Genomic DNA, 19,405 nt, shown 5'->3' with positions numbered 1-19,405 from the left:
CCTCCTTTAAAAAACAAAAACAAAAGTGCTTATCAGAGCCTTTCTGGTGGTGTAGTGGTGAGAATGTCAGACTAGGCTCAAGGAGACTCCAGTTTGAGTCCCTACTCTGTTACAGGTACCCTTGAGCCAGTCACACAGCCAGACCTACCTCAGAGGGGTGTTGTGATGATGGCTTTGTTGCAGTCGTAGTCTGCGCACCAGGCTGTGGTATGTCATTTGATGGTGAATTTTGGGTGAGCCCTTGTAAGTACCACGAGGACCCCTCATCTGGATCCATATTTTTGTGTTTGCTGGCTTCACAAAGTGGTGGATCAGTTTTATTTCTGGTGCCGCCTAGCGACCAAGACGTGTGCTACAATAAGATAGTGGTATCTTTTTGCATGAGTGTAAAAGGCATGTGAATTGATGAAGATCCATTTGCAATCATCTAGATGGGACTTCTTCCCAGTCTCCAACTTAGGCAATACCTTTCCACTTCCCTTGACTGGCAGTTGTCAAGTGTAGGCGATAGGCCTGTGTTCTGACACATTTTTTAAAATTGATTTGACATTTTAAAGCCTGATGGGAGACCGTGCCTTGGAGAGAGGAAGTGTGGGCAGCTGGTGGTGGTGATGCTCCGTTTTGGGGCTTCTCAGAGGAAGGTTCCTAATTACCTGTTACCAGCGACTGTAAGCGAAGGTAAAGTGATGAACAGCAGATAACCTTTACCGTACTATCTGAGCTAGTGTGAGAGCTTCTGCAAGGAGACCAAAGTTGACTGAAAGGCACTGATCCCACGATGAATCTCTGACAAGACTGTGTATCTTTGAGAGCCTGAAACATCTGGAACTGCTCGGTATGTTGACTTGTTATCTTATCTGATAGTTCCCAGTTGGTGGAATGCATAAGCATGACATGCAGTTTCCAGCCACTGCACCTGCTCTCAATTATCTGCCTGTGAACTTTTGACACTGCTGGTCACTTGGTGTTTCGCCTAATCCTCTTTTACTCCTGCCCACCAGCAAGTGTGTTTGATAGGCTGCTTCCTGCCCACCATTCCTTCCCTGGATTATCCATCTATTTATTGATTTAGTGTATTTTTATCCCACTTTTCTCTCCAATGGGGACCCCAAACAGCTTACAAAAACACTCTTTTAAACAAACTTGGCACATGGCCAAGAGCTCAGGTCCCCAGCATGCAGCACGAGAGAGAAAATAGCCTAGATATTTCCGGTTGTTAGCCATCTTTTCTCCATTTCCAATACTCAGACTTTAAACACCTGCAGCAGGTATTGTGGTTCTGGATCATTAAAACCTTCCATAAATGCTAAATACAACAGAATGCCTGTAAACATATAAATGTCCTTCTTGGGAAAAGTGCATCTTTTTTCCCTAGCATGGTGGAATCCAGGTTTTTTGACAGAGTGATACAAAAGCATGGGCTCTAGTCCACTTAATTTGAAACAGTTCCTGGACCCTCGAGAGGAGTGGGAAGAGGAGACACTCATCTCCGTACAAGCAATTGAGTTCAACCATGTCCACCCGAGCTGTCGAAAGGAGCTTTCACCTGCGGCGGGTTGCCCCACCATCTTTGGGAGGAGCTTGGAAAGGAGGGTAGAAATAGCAGCGCCCTGCCTAACCCACGTTCTTCTTCACTCGTCGTTTTAATGAAATAAGAGTTCTCTCCATTATGTTATCTGTATGAGCAGAAAGATGAGATTCCCTGAGTTGGAAAGGATGATCACTCACTCACCTGAGTCAGCAAGTCCAGCATATGTCATGGTAGATTTCCTACGGGCAGCTGCTGGCTGGGAAATTGGAAAGAGCATAGCCAAGAAATGGCAGAAGCAGCATCATGGCTGATCTTTCCCTGTCCTGAAGGTGAGGGATATTAGGCCAGCTCTTCTCTGGCCACCTCAACACACACACACTTCTCTCCTAATAACAAGGGCTCTCAGAGGAGTCACCCCTCTGGTCTCTTCCAGCAGAATCCATCGAATCTTTTCGCTCCTTTACAACCCAACCAGTTCAGTCAAGAAAGCAGCATGAAGGAGAGGTCAGAGTGTCGGCCTACGGTCGGGAATCTCAGAATCCGCACCCTGCCATGGATGCTCACCAGGAGACCTTGGGCCAGTGATACCCTTTCAGTCTAACACGCCTTCCAGGGTTGTTGTTGTAAGGGTAAAATAGAAGGGAGAATAATGCTGTAAAGTGCTTTGGGCTTCCGTTGTGCAGGAAATCAGACTACAAATAAAGCTATATAAATAAAACACTCGGTCCGTCAGTCAGTTTGTCTGGGGCAGACATAATTCATCCAAAAATAAAGCTAGGTGCTTCAAAATTTGCCACCAGTGTTAGTTGCAGTGCCAAACATAACAGCAACTGGAATGTCCTGGCCCATGCACTTGTTCGTTCGTTCGTTCATTCATTCATAGTCTACCTTTCTCATTGAGATTAAGGCAGATTACACAGTGGAAGTGAAAATACAATATAGTCAACAGCTAGGACATACACCGAGCAAAGTACAATAACTAAGGACAGTTAGAACGTTCAGTGAAAGAGAAACAATAGCTCAGGGGTCCCCAACATGGTGCCTGTGGGCAAAGTTGTACCCACTAACACCTTTTCTGGTGAACATCATTTTTAGAAAGTGGGTGGGGTCAGGTGGGGCTTTTTACAAAGCATGGCTTCTGATTGGCCATTGAAGTATTGATTGACTGTGCAGATTTTAAAAAAAAACATTGCTTTATCTGAAACTGCTTCCAAAGCAAAAGGATCTTCACTGTGTGACTGAAGGTAAGATGTAGCAGCCATTTTGTGGCTGGCTTCATCTCCTGCAGCAGCCATTTTGTGGCAGCCATGTTGTTGATGAGAGTACCACACCATGTCAGAAGAATTCCAAGTGTGCCCGCAAGCTGAAAAATGTTGGGAACCTCTGCAATAGGGTATGGTAGCAGAAAATTTGAAAATAAGCATAAAGCCAAGCATAGAGATGAAATCTTTCTCAAAGCATAATTAATTTACATGGCATGTTTAGCAATGTGGAAACTCTAGTAGGCGCATGTCTGCATCAACAGACAGTACCCAGCACAGTAGCATATAGTCCCTGTCTCTACCAATGCATCTCTTTGAGCTACTTCTTATGACACAGCCCTATAATCTGGGTAGAAACCCCTCCTGAATAATTCAGTTTTACTTAGTTTGCAGAAAACCAGGAGAGGGGGAGCTTTCCTGACCTCCTCAGGCAGGCCATTTCATAAAGTGTGTGGACAGCTGTTGATTTTGCCCACCTGCAGGGCAGTATCTGCAGAAGGCCCTGCCCAGATGACTGAAGCTGCCATGGTGGAACAAAAGGGGAGAGGTAGTTGTGCAGATATGAGGGACTGAGGCCATGAAGGGCTTTGAATGTGATAATCATGACCTTGAATTGAGCCTGATAACTGATGGGAAGCCAATGGAGTGACTGCAGAATGGGAATGACATACATGCTGTCTAGTTCCTGAGAATAAACAAGCGGCAGAGTTCTGTACCAGTTGGAGTCTCCATTTGACCACAACTGTCAAGCAACAACTCAGTAATTCTACATCACCAGGGGATTTGGGTAACAAGATAGAGTTGGGTGTCATCTGCATATTGATGGCATCCAGTTCCATAGCTGCGAATGAGTTCTCCTAAAGGCTTTACATAGAGTTTAACTCATTCAGACATAACTCATCTTACATGTGTTGTTTATTTCACATGTGGTCATTCTTAATACTCATTTGGATTGATTTATCTTTTAGGTAAAAGTAAAGGTATTCCCCTATGCAAGCACCAAGTCATTACTGGCCCATGGGGAGACGTCGCATCACGACGTTTTCTTGGCAGACTTTTTATGGGGTGGTTTGCCATTACCTTTCCCAGTCATCTACACTTTACCCCCAGGAAACAAGGTGCTCATTTTACCAACCTCAGAAGGATGGAAGGCTGAGTCGACCTTGAGCCGGCTACCTGAACCCAGTTTCCGCCAGGATCGAACTCAGGTCGTGAGCAGAGCTTGGGCTGCAGTACTGCAGCTCACCACTCTGTGCCATGGGACTCGTAGACGATTTATCTTTTAGCTGAACATAAATAATATTCTTCATTTTTATCTTTGTTTCCTATATGTAAAGGAACCAAGTTGGACTCTCTGGCATCTCCAAGGATTGTATCGATGAGATGCCATGAAAAACTTTTTGCAGCTTAAGAGACATCTTTCCTTGAAAAGCCGCAACCAGCTGGCCACACCCAACAAGTAAGGAACAAACAGTAATTTAACAAACCAATTGTATAGTTTATTAAAACACAACACTCAGTTCTCCAAGGCATGCAGTAAATATAAGAGCCAAGAATGTTTAGATACAGGTATCAATACAGATAAAGGCAGAGCTATTTACTACACAAACAGCATCAAAATAGTTTATAAAATGGAGCTTTCAAGGCTAAGAGCAAATACAGTATAGACTAAACAAAATGCATAGTAAATTAATTCATAATAGCCAATAGCAAATGGCTGCCTAAAAATACAGTTCTCTCTATAGCATTCCACCTAGGGCTTTTTTCTGGGAAAAGAGGTGGTGGAACTCAGTGGTGGAACTCAAGACCACACAATGATGTCACTTTGGGTCAGCTGGAACAAGGGCAGAGTTTTTTAAAGTTTAAATTGCCCTTGACAAAAATGGTCACAGGGCCGGTAACTCCGCCCCCTGATCTCCAGACAGAGGGGAGTTTAGATTGCTTTCCGCTCCGCTGAGCAGCACAGAGGGCAATCTAAACTCCCCTCTGTTTGGAGATCAGGGGGCGGGGCCACCGGCCATGTGACCATTTTAAAGAGGTGCCAGAACTCTGTTCCCCCGCATTCCTGCTGGAAAAAAGCCCTGATTCCACCCAACTCATTCATCACCCTTTCAACCCATCTAGTTATAAAGTAGGCCGTCTATGGTATATCAAAGAGTCTAGGAGGAATGGTCGTTCTAGAGTGGTATAAGAGGAAGATGTTCTGGGGCTTCAGTTTCTTCTATGGCAGTAACATCCCTGCTGATCTCCTCCCCTTTCCCAAACTATGCCCTCCCCAGGCACTGTTCCCAAATCACCAGGAATGTCCCAAGCCATCGACGAAAAAAGTCATTTGCAGGAGTCCAGTGTTGGTCCATCACATTGTTGCGTTAGTTTTACTCGCCACTTACTGAAGCCCAGTCAAGTGACTTGACAACTGCTGTTCTGCTGTGTTACGAACTGTGATTTCAAAGACGTTGTCTAAGGCATGTTATAACACAATGAAGAGAGAGGGTTACTAAGGCAGAGGACATTCCAATAAACGCGGGAGGTGACCTGTGCAATAAACATGGCAACAGTTCTAAACCCTTTCTAAAAATGCCCGCCAGCACATTGCAGTTCTGCGAATGTTGCAGAATGGTAGAAGTGTGGGGGCTTCCTGCCCTTCTCCGGCAGGCCATTCCACAAGGAAGGAGGCACTAAAGAGAAAGGGTGTGGAGAGGTAGCTGTTGACTTTGCCTGCATGCAAGATGACTTTGCTTGGATGAGCAAAGCAGGCACGGTGGAGCATAGCAAGGGATGCAGCCCTGCGACCCCAAGGCCAATCAGGGCTTTGAAGGTGATAACCAGAACTTTGAATTGAACCCAGTAACTGATTGTTACTGGAGTGTTTGTAGAATGGGCGTGACAGCATGGCAGATAACTCAAATACCGATTTATAGCTTCTCCCGAATTAGTTGTTTTGCAAAAAAGACAGTTGCAACTCAAAGCGCTGCTGCTTACACCACAGACCAGAAACCCCGTTAACAATTCGAATGTTAAAACGTCAGAGTGTCAACTGAAGCAACACTCGGTTTTCCTTGGAATACAATGAATGCAACAGCCATAAAGGCTCACATTAAACTCAATACACACAAGGAAAGTTGAATCCAGAGTAACCATGCAGCCAGACTACTGCAGTGCCCTTGAAGTCAAGATCTCCCCTTAAATTCAGGATCTTCAGCAGAATGCAGCAACTTGATTACTATTCAAGATGAGGCATACAACTCATATGACACACATCTTGAGTCACCCTATGGGGACTGTGTAATTTTCAGGTGCATTTCAAAGTGCTGGCTGTTACCTACAAAGTCTTTCAGAGCCATGATCTGACAGATATACAGGACTGCCCCCTCCCCCCTTGATATGATCTGCTGTTATCAATTCCTCATCTAAGCAAAGATAATAGGTGAGATGGACAGCTGAATGTAGAGGATTCTCTCTTGTGGTTCTGACTTGGGGGAATGGCCTGCCTGACGGGGTCACAACCCCACCCACAATTTCAGCACTCCACAGAGTGTGTAAAACAAAATAGTTTTTGAGGGCATTTTTATGAAGACAGTAAGGACATGATTTAATTATAGATTTTTTTAAGGCACTTTTACTACATTATCTAGTGTGTGTGTTGTGCTGTTTTATTGCACTGCTTTCTAAATTCAGGTCACTTTCATGTAATGCCTCTCCACACTACAGACTTTTCTATGGTTTCTTCCCTCTGTGAATTCTTCCATGGGAAGTTAGGGAATCTTTCTGTCCAATGGTTTCCCCACATTCTAAGCATTATATTTTTTTCTCCCCTGTGTGAAGTCTTCGATGGAAAGTAAGACTTCCACTCTGACTGAAGCTTTTTCCACACTCCAGGCATTTATATGGTTTCTCCCCTGTGTGAATTCTTTGATGGGAAGTTAATTTATCCTTTCGTCGAAAGCTTTGTCCACACTCGAGGCATTTATATGGTTTCTCCCCAGTGTGAATCCTTTGGTGGGAATTAAGGCTTCCACTGCGGCTGAAACTTTTTCCACATTCCAAGCATTTATGTTTTTTCTCCCCTGTGTGAATTCTTAGATGAGAAGTAAGGCTTCCACTCTCTCTGAAGCTCTTTCCACACTCCAAGCATATGTATGGTCTCTCCCCTGTATGAATTCTTTCATGGGAAGTTAGTTTGCCCTTCTGTCTAAAGCCTTTTCCGCACTGCAGGCATTTATATGGTGTCTCCTCTGTGTGAATTCTTTGATGGGAAGTGAGGTGTCCGCTATGACTGAAGCTCTTTCCACACTCCAGGCATTTATATGGCTTCTCCCCTGTGTGAATTCTTTGATGGGAAGTAAGGCTGTCACTGCGACTAAAGCTCTTTCCACACTCCAGGCATTTATATGGCCTCTCCCCTGTGTGAATTCTTTCATGGTAAGTAAGGCTTCTGCTGTAAATGAAACTTTTTCCACACTGCAAGCATTTATATGGTTTCTCCCCTGTATGACTTCTTTCATGGTAAGTAAGACTTCCACTGTGAGTGAAGCTTTTTTCACATTGCAGGCATTTATATGGTTTCACTCCTGTGTGAATTCTTTGATGGGAAGTAAGGTTTCCACTCTCTCTAAAGCTCTTTCCGCATTCCAGGCATTCATATGGTTTCTCTCCTGTGTGGAGTTTTTTATGGTAAATAAGGCTGTCACTCCGTCTGAAGCTTTTCCCACACTCTAGGCATTTATATTTTTTTTCTTCTGTGTGAATTCTTTGATGGGAAATAAGGTTTCCACTCTCTCTGAAGCCCTTTCCACATTCCGGACATTCATATGGTTTTTCCCCTGTATGAATTCTTTGATGGGAAGTAAGATGTCCACTGTGACGGAATCTTTTTCCACACTCCAAGCATATATATGGTCTCTCTCCTGTGTGAATTCTTTGATGGGATATTAAGCTATCCTTCCGCCCAAAGATTTTTTCACACTCCAGACATTTATATGGCTTTTCCCCTGTGTGAATTCTTTGATGGATATTAAACTGTCCACTCTGACTGAAACTTTTCCCACATTCTAGGCATTTATACTTTTTCTCCTCTGTGTGAATTCTTTGATGGGAATTAAATTTTCCATTCTGACTGAAGCCGTTTCCACAATCCAGGTATTTATATAGTTTCTCCCTTGTGTGAATTCTTTTATGGGAAGTAAGATGTCCACTGTAACTGAATCTTTTTCCACACTCCAAGCATATATATGGTTTTTCCCCTGTGTGAATTCTTTGATGTGACATTAGGCTATCTCTCCGCCCAAAGTTTTTTTCACACTCCAGGCATTTATACGGCTTTTCACCTGTATGAATTCTTTCATGGCAAATTAGCTTATCCTTTTGTCTGAAGCCTTTCCCACATTGCAGGCATTTATACAACGTCTCCCTTGTATGAATTCTTTGATGGGAAGTAAGATGTCCCCTCTGAATTAAACTATATCCACACTCCAAACTTTTGTATGTTTTCTCTCCTCTGTAGAATGTTTCCATATATCCTGCTGAAAGAAAAAGAAACATGGCATGAACAGTGTGAAAGGATGGAGCATGAACCTTAGTGAATGGACTAACTGCTATAGATAGCACAAGAATTCAAACTTGGTCTCTGAACATGCTTTCAAAAGTCTTTCTTGGGAATCTGGACCGCCTCTCCCTGTATGTACCCTGGAGAATACTTAGATCCAGGGCTCATTTTGAGGGGGAACGCACAGGAATGCAGTTCCCCAAAGAGATCATATGTCAGGTGGCCACACCCACCTGACTCTCTGCCATTTTGGGCCCGTTTCAGCCTGGATTGGGACCGAAACAGCCCGGATTGAGCCTCTGACAGGTGGTAGATCACTCTCCCACTCAGCAGTGGCCTGATCCTGACCATTTTGGGCCCCTTTTTGGCCATTTTCAGCCTCTTTTTGCCATTTTGGGTCCAATTTCGGCCCTGAATGGCCAGGATTGGGTCCAAAACAGCCAGGATAGGTGATGTCAGGGAGAGTGGCATATGCAAATCAGTTATGCTAATGACGCACTGCCGGTGATGGCAAGGGGCATGGCATATGCTAATGAGTTATGTTAATGAGCCCCCCAGCTCTTTTTTTACAAAATGACCCCTGCTTAGATCAGCAGGTAAACTCCTACTGGTGGTCCCTAGCCCCAGGGAGGCTCGACTGGCTTCGAACAGGGCCAGGGCTTCCTGACCCCAACGTGGTGGAACTCTCTTTTGGAGGATACCGAAGCCTGCCAGGGCCTCTTATCTTTTTGGCAGACCTGTAAGATGGAGATGTTTTGCCAGGCATATGGTTGAGGCCAGTTCTATATCCATAAAATATGCCTCCCTACCGGTCTCCCATTGGGGAGGGGGCTATATAGCCATCTGCCCCCTCCCACATGTGATGTCACAGTATGACTATACCAACTTGCATGCTCCTTTTCCTTCCCCATGTACAGTTAGTAGGGAAGAATGAAATGGGCTTCCCACTTGGAATCTGGAATTTATGTTTGATAATTTTGATTTTATTGTGTTTTAAATGTTTTTTATTCTCTGTATCTTCTGACTATATAATTGAGTAAGCGTGTTTCAGATGACTCACTTTATACCCTGGTTCACCACCAGAGGGAGCTGCCACAGAGGGAAGCCCAGGCAAGGCACCATGTCCCTCCAGAAAATGTGTCATGGCAGGAAGGCCAGGCCAAGATCAGGATGGGAACAGGTGGCAATACCAGCCCCCCCACTTTCACCCAGCTGGTATTAGGAGCAGAACAGGTGGCAATGCCCACCCCCACTTTAACCCGGTTAATACTAGGAGCAGAGCAGGTGGCAATGCCTCCCCTTGCCATAACCAAGCTGGTATTAGGAGCAGAACAGGTGGCAATGCCCACCCCCACTTTAACCCGGTTAATACTAGGAGCAGAGCAGGTGGCAATGCCTCCCCTTGCCATAACCAAGCTGGTATTAGGAGCAGAGCAGGTGGTAAAGCCCACCCCCAACCTTAACCTGGCTGGTATTAGGAGTGGGGCAGGTGGCAATACCCACCCCCACCTTAACACAGCTGTTATTAGGAGCAGAGCAGGTGGCAATGCCCACACCCACCTTAACCCAGTTAATATTAGGACCTGCCTTAACCAAGTTGGTATTAGGAGCAGAGCAGGTAGCAAAGCCCACCCCCCATGTGGCCGAGATCATGCATGGAGCAGGTGGCAATGCCCGCTCCCTCCTTCACTGGCCAGGATCAATGATGGAGGAGGAGGGAATGCCTGCCTATCTGTCCTCCCTTTTCTAGAGCCCATTGTATTTTTCCCCACAACGGGCTCTGTTGCTAGTTTATATATATTGCTGTAACCTGTCCTGAGCCCACTTGTGGGGAGGACAGCCTAGAAATCAAATAAATAATAATGAATAAGTAAGAGCCTATATTATACTGACAGATTAGCATTTTGTCACAAATAGACAGAAATAACATTTCCCTGGGACAGTTATTGGCAGATCCTTCCTTGACACTAATTGCACATCAGAGGGCTGCCAGCAAATGAAGCCACAAGCCAGTGAGCTTCTCCTCAGGCAGTTATCCAGCTCTCTGGTGGCTTGAGTATTTGCTCCTCCTAGGTCAATGGGAAATAATAGAATTGGGGTAATTTTTTGCCTCTAATCTCTGAACCACAAAGTCCTCCCCTCTAGACCTGGAACAACCTGTCCTCTTTTCCTCAGAAGTGCACCCTGCAATGTTAGAGCACAACTCCTTGCTCTACTCTTCCAGTAGGATAAAGGTGGAGGCCCCTCGAATGGATTCCGCTCCAGCACCTCTGTTTTTTTAAGCAATTAAACATGGGGAGAAAGTAGGAATGGGGGAAAAATATAGGGTCATGTTTACATTCAAAAAGAGAAGCCAGCCTCAAAAATTCACCATGAGTTGTACCATCAGCAGAAATATTGGCAACTGTCTATGTTGTATTGCCAGAGAAAGGAGCAGCACTCCTGCCTCCCACATCGGTGAGTTGCTTACCGAGAGTCTGTTCTATCTCCGAGTCAGTGCTAGGCCAGCCTGGCTGCCACTCCACATGGACCAAAAATTGCTCAGTGCCCCTCTTCCCTGGTATGCCGGGATCTCTGCTGTAGAGACTGCCCTCCACTCCACTGCTTACACCACTTCTGAATATTTCTTGGGGTACTAAGCAAAAAAAAAAGTTGTACCATTGAAAGAAAAATTATTTTATTCTGTTATATTATCCCTCTGAGTTTTGCCTACGCTTCTTCAGGGGGGATCTATAAGAATGTAAATTAAAAAATGGGGGGGAAATTACTGTTAAAAACAGAATTAAGAAACTTGATAAAAAGAGAGTAAATACTGAGCGTGTGAAAACTGTATACATGTAAGCAAAACCACAATTCCATAAGAACGTTTCGGATATTATACAGGTGCATTAAAGAGATGGAAACACAGATCTTAAAACAAACATTAATTTAAAATGAACTTTATTAATGTAATAAAGTTACATTAATAAAGGGAGAGAGAAAGTAGAAAGTGAAGGATTAAAAAAGTAGAGATTTAGCCCAAAGAAAAACATACTGATCAAACATTCCAGATACTACAACTGCAAAAGAGCCATCTTGAGATGGAAGACGTAGAAGAATCACAGAAAAAGAATCTATTTATGAACCAAAGATTCTTTGAGTTTGGCAATAGTAGGCTGTTAGCCAATAGGCTCAAGAATCATAGAATCATAGAGTTGGAAGGTACCTCCAGGGTCATCTAGTCCAACTCCCTGCACAGTGCAGGAAATTCACAACTACCCCCCCCCCTCACACCTTCAGTGACTCCTGCTCCATGCCTAGAAGATGGCAAAACACCTTCAGGATCCCTGGCCAAACTGGCCTGGGGAAAATTGCTTCCTGACCCCAAAGTAGTGACTGGCCTTACCCTGGACGTGTAAGGGGCCACGAGAACAAAGCACTGATGTAACCCTTCCTGCCCTCCTTCTCATGATCTGCCTAGGTTCACAGAATCAGCACTGCTGTCAAATGGCCATCCAGCCCACCCACTCCCTGTTCAGGCTAGCCTAGCCCCACCTCCTAGCTTGCCTGCTGCCCTGGGGCCTGCTTCCTCCAGGCTCAAGCTGTTGGAGGCTTCTTAGAATCATAGAATCATAGAGTTGGAAGGGGCCATACAGACCATCTAGTCCAACCCCCTGCCCAGTGCAGGATCAGCCTAAAGCATTCTTGCCAGCCTAGGCAGTGCCTAGACCACCTTGGGTTCCAACGCTGCTCCAGGCAGCTAGGGCCTGCTTTCTCCAGGCACAGGCTGCTGACTAGCCAAGCTATATCTGGGCCACGCCCACTGCCTTCCTCTGGAGGAAGTAAGGCTGCCCAAGGTCCCCTGCAGGTGAGGAATGTGTAGTACAGGGCCTGGCAAGGCTGCCTGCTGCTGCAAAGATGTGATGGCTGGTGCAGAGATCAGCAGCGCAGAAGCTCAAGATCTACAGTAGGTTGGACTAGATGACCCTAGAGGTCCCTTCCAGTCCTATGATTCTATGATTGATACACGCACCATTTCAGCATTCACAACACATCCCAGCACTTTAGAGGAGATGCAACTGTGAGGATAACCACGACCATGGAAACCCACCAGCCCTTTGAAAGAAGCATAAACAACACACAGTCCCACTACAGACCTAAACAGTTGTGTGTCAATCCCTCCTCTTCCTCAGAGAACAGGGGGAACGGCTCTTCTACTCCTTCCAGCCAGGATATGAGGTCAGGTTTGGCAGTGAGCAGCCCTTTGCATCAGGAGAAAAGCACAAAATTAGAATACTTCTCTGTGCTTATCAATGGGGCAATTTTAAGCCAGCTTGACGCTATCCCTCTAGACACGACAGGTGAGTAACAGTGATGGGATAGCATGTGGACTATACCATGGGTACAGTGGCCAACAACCTGGAGAAGAAACGTCCCACTTTTTGAATAGAGGCTTTCTCTGTGAAAATGGGCAGGTAAAGTTTTTCATGACATGGAAGTCAACAACGTCACCCCATCAATAACATCTCATTAAGCATGTATTGGGGAGGGAAGGTGGCATGGGATAGCTTGACCACATCAGAACTCTACTTGGGTCACTACTTGGATGGGAGACCACCGAGGAAGACTCTGCAGAGGAAGGCAATGGCAAACCGCCTCTGCTTCTCATTTGCCTTGAAAGCCCCAGCAGGGGTCGCTATAAGTCAGTTGTGACTTGATGGCACTTTACACACACGTACACCTGTATTGAGGAGTCACAATATTTCTTCTCTAGTTTATTGGCATCCCTAAATATGCCTCAAGCATCATCCATCTGGCTTTTGCATTTCTGTGCCTATTCCCTGCCCAGCTGAAGTGCAAAATTCATTCATTCATGCATTCATTGTATTTAGAGGGTGACTTTCTCACTGAGACTCAAAGGAGATTACGAAGTATAAGTTGATAACCTTCCACATGAAGAGACATCTAATAAGCACAGTCTATGTCAATTCAATCAATACAAACAACTTACCAGAATTATTGAATTATGAAGGAGCGGAGCGTATTAGGCATGATACTATAAAAATAGTATTATGTTCGTAGAAAACAATGAAGCAGTAACAGGATAATACATGCAGTAAACTGGTCACATGTCCTGTACAGTGATATAATTCACCATCCCTTTCGCTTTAGAAAATTCCTACCTGGGCCATTCTGTTGTAGTAGAGCCCTATTGGTGGAGAGGGCCCTCAAGTCATAGCTGACTTACAGCGATCCCTGCTGGGGTTTTCATGGCAAGAGACTAACAGAGGTGGTTTGCCATTGTGCCTCAAAAGCACTCCTAAACAACTCCATGTTACATAGTTTGAGGAATGACAGGAGTGTGGGAGCCCTCCAGACCTTCTCCGACAAGCCATTCCACAAGGTGGGAGGCAACCACAGAGAATGCACATGTATGGCCAGTGTGGAAAATGAGGGTACAGGCCATGCAAGGCATTACATGTAATAGCCCATATCTACTGAAGTGAGTTCTGTAACTGATGGGTACCCAATCGAATGACGGTGGGTGTAAAATGCACGTTCCACCTAGCTCCTGATAACAATCCAGCTGTGGCATTCTGTACCAACTGGAGTATTTGAGTTGACTTTAAGGGGAGTCTTATGTACAGTGCATTACAGCAATCAAGTCTTGATGTTGCCAGGTGGCCAGATCGGCCATGTCAAGGATGGGTTCACAGACTCCTTGCAATAAGTCCGTGGTTCCCCAGGGATTTCCAGCCTGCAGGTTAGGAACTACTGCTCGAATGCATCATCAAGATATTTGGACAGAAAGATACAGAGATGGGTGTCACCAACATATTGATGAGACACAATTCCAAAGCTACGAATGATTTCTAATCAGGCCTTTACATAGAGGCTGAACATTAAGAGGGATTTTCCAGCCTGCATCTCCCTGACTTTCGTAGACAGTGTAGACCATGGGAGGGGCCTATCCTCCAACCTCAATGCCAGATCTTCCCTGAAAGGCTCAGTGCAAAAAGTGAAGTCCAATGTGTGATATTTTCCATGTTTTTTGGCCGGTCACGACTTGAGAGAGGCCCATGGAAGCCAAAGAAGCGACAAAAACCAGGGCTGGCTCTCGTAAAGGAATCCCCTCGGCGTAGACATTGGAAGTGCCCCAGAACAATCAGTCTAGGCATCTCTAGCACCACGGTTGTGAACTCAGAAATAAAAAACCGGTAGAGAAGCCAGCCGTATTTCCTCATCATAGGCAAGGGAAGGCCCAGCCTGGAGAGAAGCCCCTGCCTAGACCCTCCCACCTTCTGCAAATCAAGCATCGCTTGGCCCCTTTTCCGATGCCCTCTCATGTGCTCCAGGGACAGTCAGGGCCTCCTCTCTGTGCAAGGAGAACCCCAAACCTTGCCAGATGTGTTGTATGTAGGGTGGCAGACCTTAGCCAACAGGCCTGACCACGTCTTGCCTCAACAGTGACTTCATTACAGGGAACAGAGACGGAATCACACCTCACCACACTGAGGAAAGGGTCAAGGAGAAAAGTTTCCTTACCCAGAGAGGCCACGTTCCCAAAATTCTCCAGCATGACCTCCTTGTAGAGAGCTCTCTGGGCTGGGCGCAGCAGGGCCCACTCCCCCTGGGAGAAATACACAGCCACCTCTTCAAAAGACACCCCACCCTAGAAAAAGAAAGCATTTCTTTTTATCAATAGGAAATGAGTCCATGAGGGGGGAAAAAATCCAAACATGGATATTAAAACAATTCCAGAACAACAGCAGCCAGGACAGGGTCAGAGCCCTGAGGGTTTCCCTTCCTAGCTCCCTCTGGAGGCATCCTGGGGCCAGAAGTTCAGCCAGCAGTCATAGGGGGCTACCAGTCTGTCCTATGCTTCCTTCGCCCTACATAGATGTGAATAGCATGCTCAACCTCTGAGAGGAAGGCCCTCCCACAGAGAGGAGCATTTGAGGATGCAAAAGTTCACTGACATTTGGTAGACAGGAGGGCCTGGGCTTGCTCTCTGGGAGGCTTTTAACGCCCTCCCCACCTGAACTGGCAACGGGTTGGGCAAGAGTGGCCCATCCCCTTTTGGTGACAGCAGGAGTTTGTCTGAAGAGCTGCTTCTTCTAAGCAGTGAGAGGGGCAGATCAGTCAACACAATTGCCGAAGGAGAGATGCGGTTGGAGGCTTCTTTCTTGCCTTTTTTTGGATGGGACGATGTGCTGAGAAGAGGGACCTTCTCTGGACGGATGCTTCTGTCTCCCCCCCCCTCCTTTTTGGGTGTGTGTATACCAAAAATTATTTTTAGATCAGCATCAAATTCCATTTAATGGGACCTACCAAAGGTTGCTGTATGAATATCCATGAACATGCCCAACAAAGTTATATCCAAATCACTGAACAAAGGTCACAGGCCATTTTGATCTTCTTCCAAGAGCTCTTTTGGATTGGGCAACATTCGGATCCATCTCCTAATAATTGTCTCCCAGACTGCCCACAGAACCTGCATTTCAGACCGCTTGTCTCTCTGCTAAAAACTAGGGTCTTCGAGAACAAGACAAACATCCTTTGGTTCGCCTGAAAAGTGTTTCATCCCACAGTAAGTTCTGGATCTTCCGACTTTTCTATTTCCAAGGGGCAGCATCCTTGCTTCTTTACCCCATCATGCCTTGGTACAATCCTGGATTGTATTGGATACACACAAGCAATCCTGACAAGACTTTTGTAAAGAGTCTTCTCAACCGCCATCTTCAGACCCTCAAGTATCGCAAATGAGGCTTCTACCCGGCCCTCTAACAAGAACATAACTCTGCCCCTCACACACACAGCTTTTTGGTTTGGCCAAAGAACTTTCCACATCACTCAAGAGCTAGCCCTCCGCTAGGGTTTCCAATTATGGCTTCGAAAGTTCCTGAATATTTTGGGGTGGTGCCTGAGGAGGGTAGAGTTTAGGAAGATTTGTGGGGATAGAGGGATGCCATTATCTCGGTGTTGATTCCAGGAGAACTCCGGGCCCTGCCTGGAGGTTGGTAACAAGTATTGTTTTATTGTCTCGGCTGGGCTTTCTTTCCACATGTAATCCAAAACAGGCTGTGACCAGAACGAAGGGCAAGGCGCCCAATCCTCTGAGCCATGCAACAGAGAATAAACCATTCCTGTCCTCGGCTGTACGTCTTCCCAGTGACATAACCCCGCCCCCCCATACCTGAGCTGGCTTCATGGAGGTGCTTTTCCCTTCACCACATGGTGGAAATGGCGGAGAAAGCATCACGAGTGTTTTTCCGCTGCTGCCTGGAAGAGTAACAAAGGGAAATGGTGTGAAAACTTTTTTTGCTGCAGTCACATTTTCTGTGCCAGTCCTTTGATGTGACCCACTCTAGATTTGCTTTGAAGTACAATTCAAGATCCTGGGTTTGATCGAGGAAGGCTCTGGAGTTGGTAGCCCAACATCCTTCCATTTTTGATTATCCATCTGTCCGTCCTCCTCCCCTCCTGGCCTTGTTTCCTCCCAATCTTGCTGAATCCATTCCTGGGCCCTGGATACCTGACCCTGCTGGAAGCCACATACGCCTCCCCTCTGGGAGATGCCAAGACCCTTTGGCCTCCTCCACACATTGAGATATCAGGAGGTGGAAAAGGCCCTGAGGGGCTAGAATTGGACATCCGGGCTCAGGGGGGCAGGAGGGCGATTTTAGCCCTGATCATGGCCACTATAAATGCCTCTTTGCATCATGGGAAAACTCCCTGCACACAGAAAATCAGCACTGGAAGGAGAAAGCTTGTCTACTCCCCCTGCTTGTAAGAGTCAGGTGAGACACCTTCAAAGGATCTTCAAGGCATGCCAGGGGTGGGTCTTATCCCTTTTTATCCTATCCAGCACCTGGCAACAGACCCTGACAGTATTCTGGAACTCTGGTTTGTAATTTCTGGGAGCCTGGAGGGACCCCTCCCCCTTCCCACACAGCCAGGGGAGTAGCAAAACAGCCCCCAACTTAGAAGACTAGCATTTCAAAATGGAAAAGAGAGGGGAAAGGCAGGGAGAAATCCTCTAACACACCCGCCGCCGTATTCCAAAGAGAGCAAAGGATATGGTGTTGTGCTGGAAAGTGGAGGAGGGAGAAGGAGGAGTGGGGGTGTCTCCTTTTTCTCCCCCCTCCAGTCTTTTGGCTCTCCTGCTCCCCCCACCCTTGAGCCATTGCTCTCCTCCCCAGCCCAAATCTAAAACGCCTTTATTTCCCGTTGTTCTGTGGGGATTCCTTTGGCTTTGCAGGAAGTGGCTCTTCTGAAGCAGAAGAGGGAATCCCAGAGGGGGGTGGGGGTGAACAGGGGGAGGGCACAGTATTGATACTGGAAGCCCCGTTAGATACTAGTTGTGTGGCTTTTCTCAAGGTCAAGGGCTGCAGTCTTTGTCTCCCAGTTAGCACGCCCCCTTCTCCTCTCCCTAGGTCCTTTCTTCAGCCCCGCCCCACATCGGCTCCATCCTCTCCCACCCTGAACCCCCCACTCCTTCCTCCCCCTATATCTGCTCCATCCACCCCCCATTTCCCCCTCAGCTTTCCTCCCTCCTCCTCTTCTTCCCAAGTGCCGCTATGGAACCTGAAGCCGCATGAGCCCCGTCCAACCTCCAAAGGTGCTGGGTGCGGATCCTGCTCTTAAGTCCACTGCGAGGACCTCGTGGCTCTGCACAAAGGGGCCAAGAGGCTCTACCTGGGGCCGGAGGAGCGAGTCCCAGGTGAAGCAGTGTGGGAATGGGGGGAGGGGGCTCTCTGCCCCCCACTGCTGCATCGCCCCTCTCCCACTTCCGATCTGCTTTGGGTCCTGCATTGCAGCCCCCTCCCCACTCCAAAGCCCCTCTGAGCTCATCAAATCCCTCCCAGCCATTCAAGCAGCAGCCTGGAAACTCAAGGACGGCTTCTGCAAGGAGGGGCAGGAAATGGCTCTCCTTCTCCCCCCCCCAGTCTAGGAGTTTGGACTCTCTCGCTTTAACCCTTGGCGAGGAATCACTCCAGTGCAAAAGTGACCAGGGAGAGAGGAAGGAAAGGGCGCCTCCGAGGCGGAGAAACGTCCTGCGCCGGCATCAAATAAATTAACAGTGCAATCCTAAGAAGAGTTATTCTTGGACTGGATCTGACGAAGAGCATCTGACGAAGAGAGCGGTGGTTCTCGAAGCTTATGCTAAAGTTGGTTAGTCTTAAAGGTGCTACTGGACTCTTTACTCTTAGACTGGAGTAACTCTGCTTAAGATTGCACTGGGGATTTCAATTGGCTTAGAATGGGTTTAGATCGTAACTCTGTTTAGGATATACCACTATAAGGATATTCCACTTTCAAGGGGCAGGCGATATTGTGCCGATTTTTAACGAGACTGTGGAAAATCAGATTTTATCCATTCCCAGCCTTGATTTCTTGGAGCCTGGAAGATGCCGTGAGGATTATTTTTATTTTAACAGAAGACCACGAGTCTCTGCTTTCTTTTTCCTTTTTTCCAGTTTGAATCTGGGCTATGCCTTTTCTTTCAAAGGTCCCTCAGGACTTCAGACACCAAATGAGAACATCACAGTGTGTGTGTGTGTGAGAGAGAGAGAGAGAGAGAGAGAGAGAGAGAGAGAGAGAGAGAGAGAGAGAGACTGGACTGTATAAGCTTTTCTGCATTATCTGCACTCTGTATCATATCTAACACTCATATCTGCACTCTGTATCGTATCTAACAGGCAATGCTTACTCAGATGTTTGGATTCCTACTCCTAGCACATTGCTTATTAGTTGTCACTTCATAATAATGTCACTCCCCCTGTTCACCCTCACCCCCCCTCTGGGATTTGCATTGTGGGATCTGCTTTGAGGTTCAGTGGAAAACTATAAACGTAGTAAAGAAATAAAGAAAAGGCCCACCTTCATCACTGGCTGCTGCCTCCAGTGCCCAAAGAGGGGGGACAAAATGGCCACATCTGTGAGGGGGGAGCTTGCCAGAGGGCACTAAATGAGCATTGCTCAACTCTAGGCTGATGTTCCACTGAGGGGGGGGTTGCCATGGCAACCTAAAATGGCAGCCAAGAACCAAGAGGGCGTCTCTACATGCCAGGCACCACTCTGGGG

At 46.6% G+C, this 19,405-nt stretch overlaps 1 protein-coding gene across 1 annotated transcript; it reads right to left on the bottom strand.

Annotated features, from left to right (window-relative positions):
• Positions 1 to 4,789: 4,789 nt before the first annotated feature.
• On the bottom strand, positions 4,790 to 18,094 carry LOC129327856 (zinc finger protein 345-like). The gene is made up of 6 exons (XM_054976605.1): positions 17,932 to 18,094; positions 16,515 to 16,600; positions 14,864 to 14,990; positions 12,475 to 12,579; positions 10,809 to 10,973; positions 4,790 to 8,315 (listed from the first exon to the last, which is right to left on the bottom strand). The coding sequence occupies exons 1-6, from the start codon at positions 18,092 to 18,094 to the stop codon at positions 6,592 to 6,594; spliced, it is 2,370 nt and encodes a 789-aa protein (XP_054832580.1). The 3' UTR covers positions 4,790 to 6,591.
• Between the last annotated feature and the right edge of the window lie 1,311 nt (positions 18,095 to 19,405).

This window comes from Eublepharis macularius, chromosome 4 (assembly GCF_028583425.1).
Source record: "Eublepharis macularius isolate TG4126 chromosome 4, MPM_Emac_v1.0, whole genome shotgun sequence".
Classification (NCBI taxonomy): Eukaryota; Metazoa; Chordata; class Lepidosauria; order Squamata; family Eublepharidae; genus Eublepharis; species Eublepharis macularius.
This window is presented reverse-complemented; position numbering and strand designations above follow the sequence as displayed.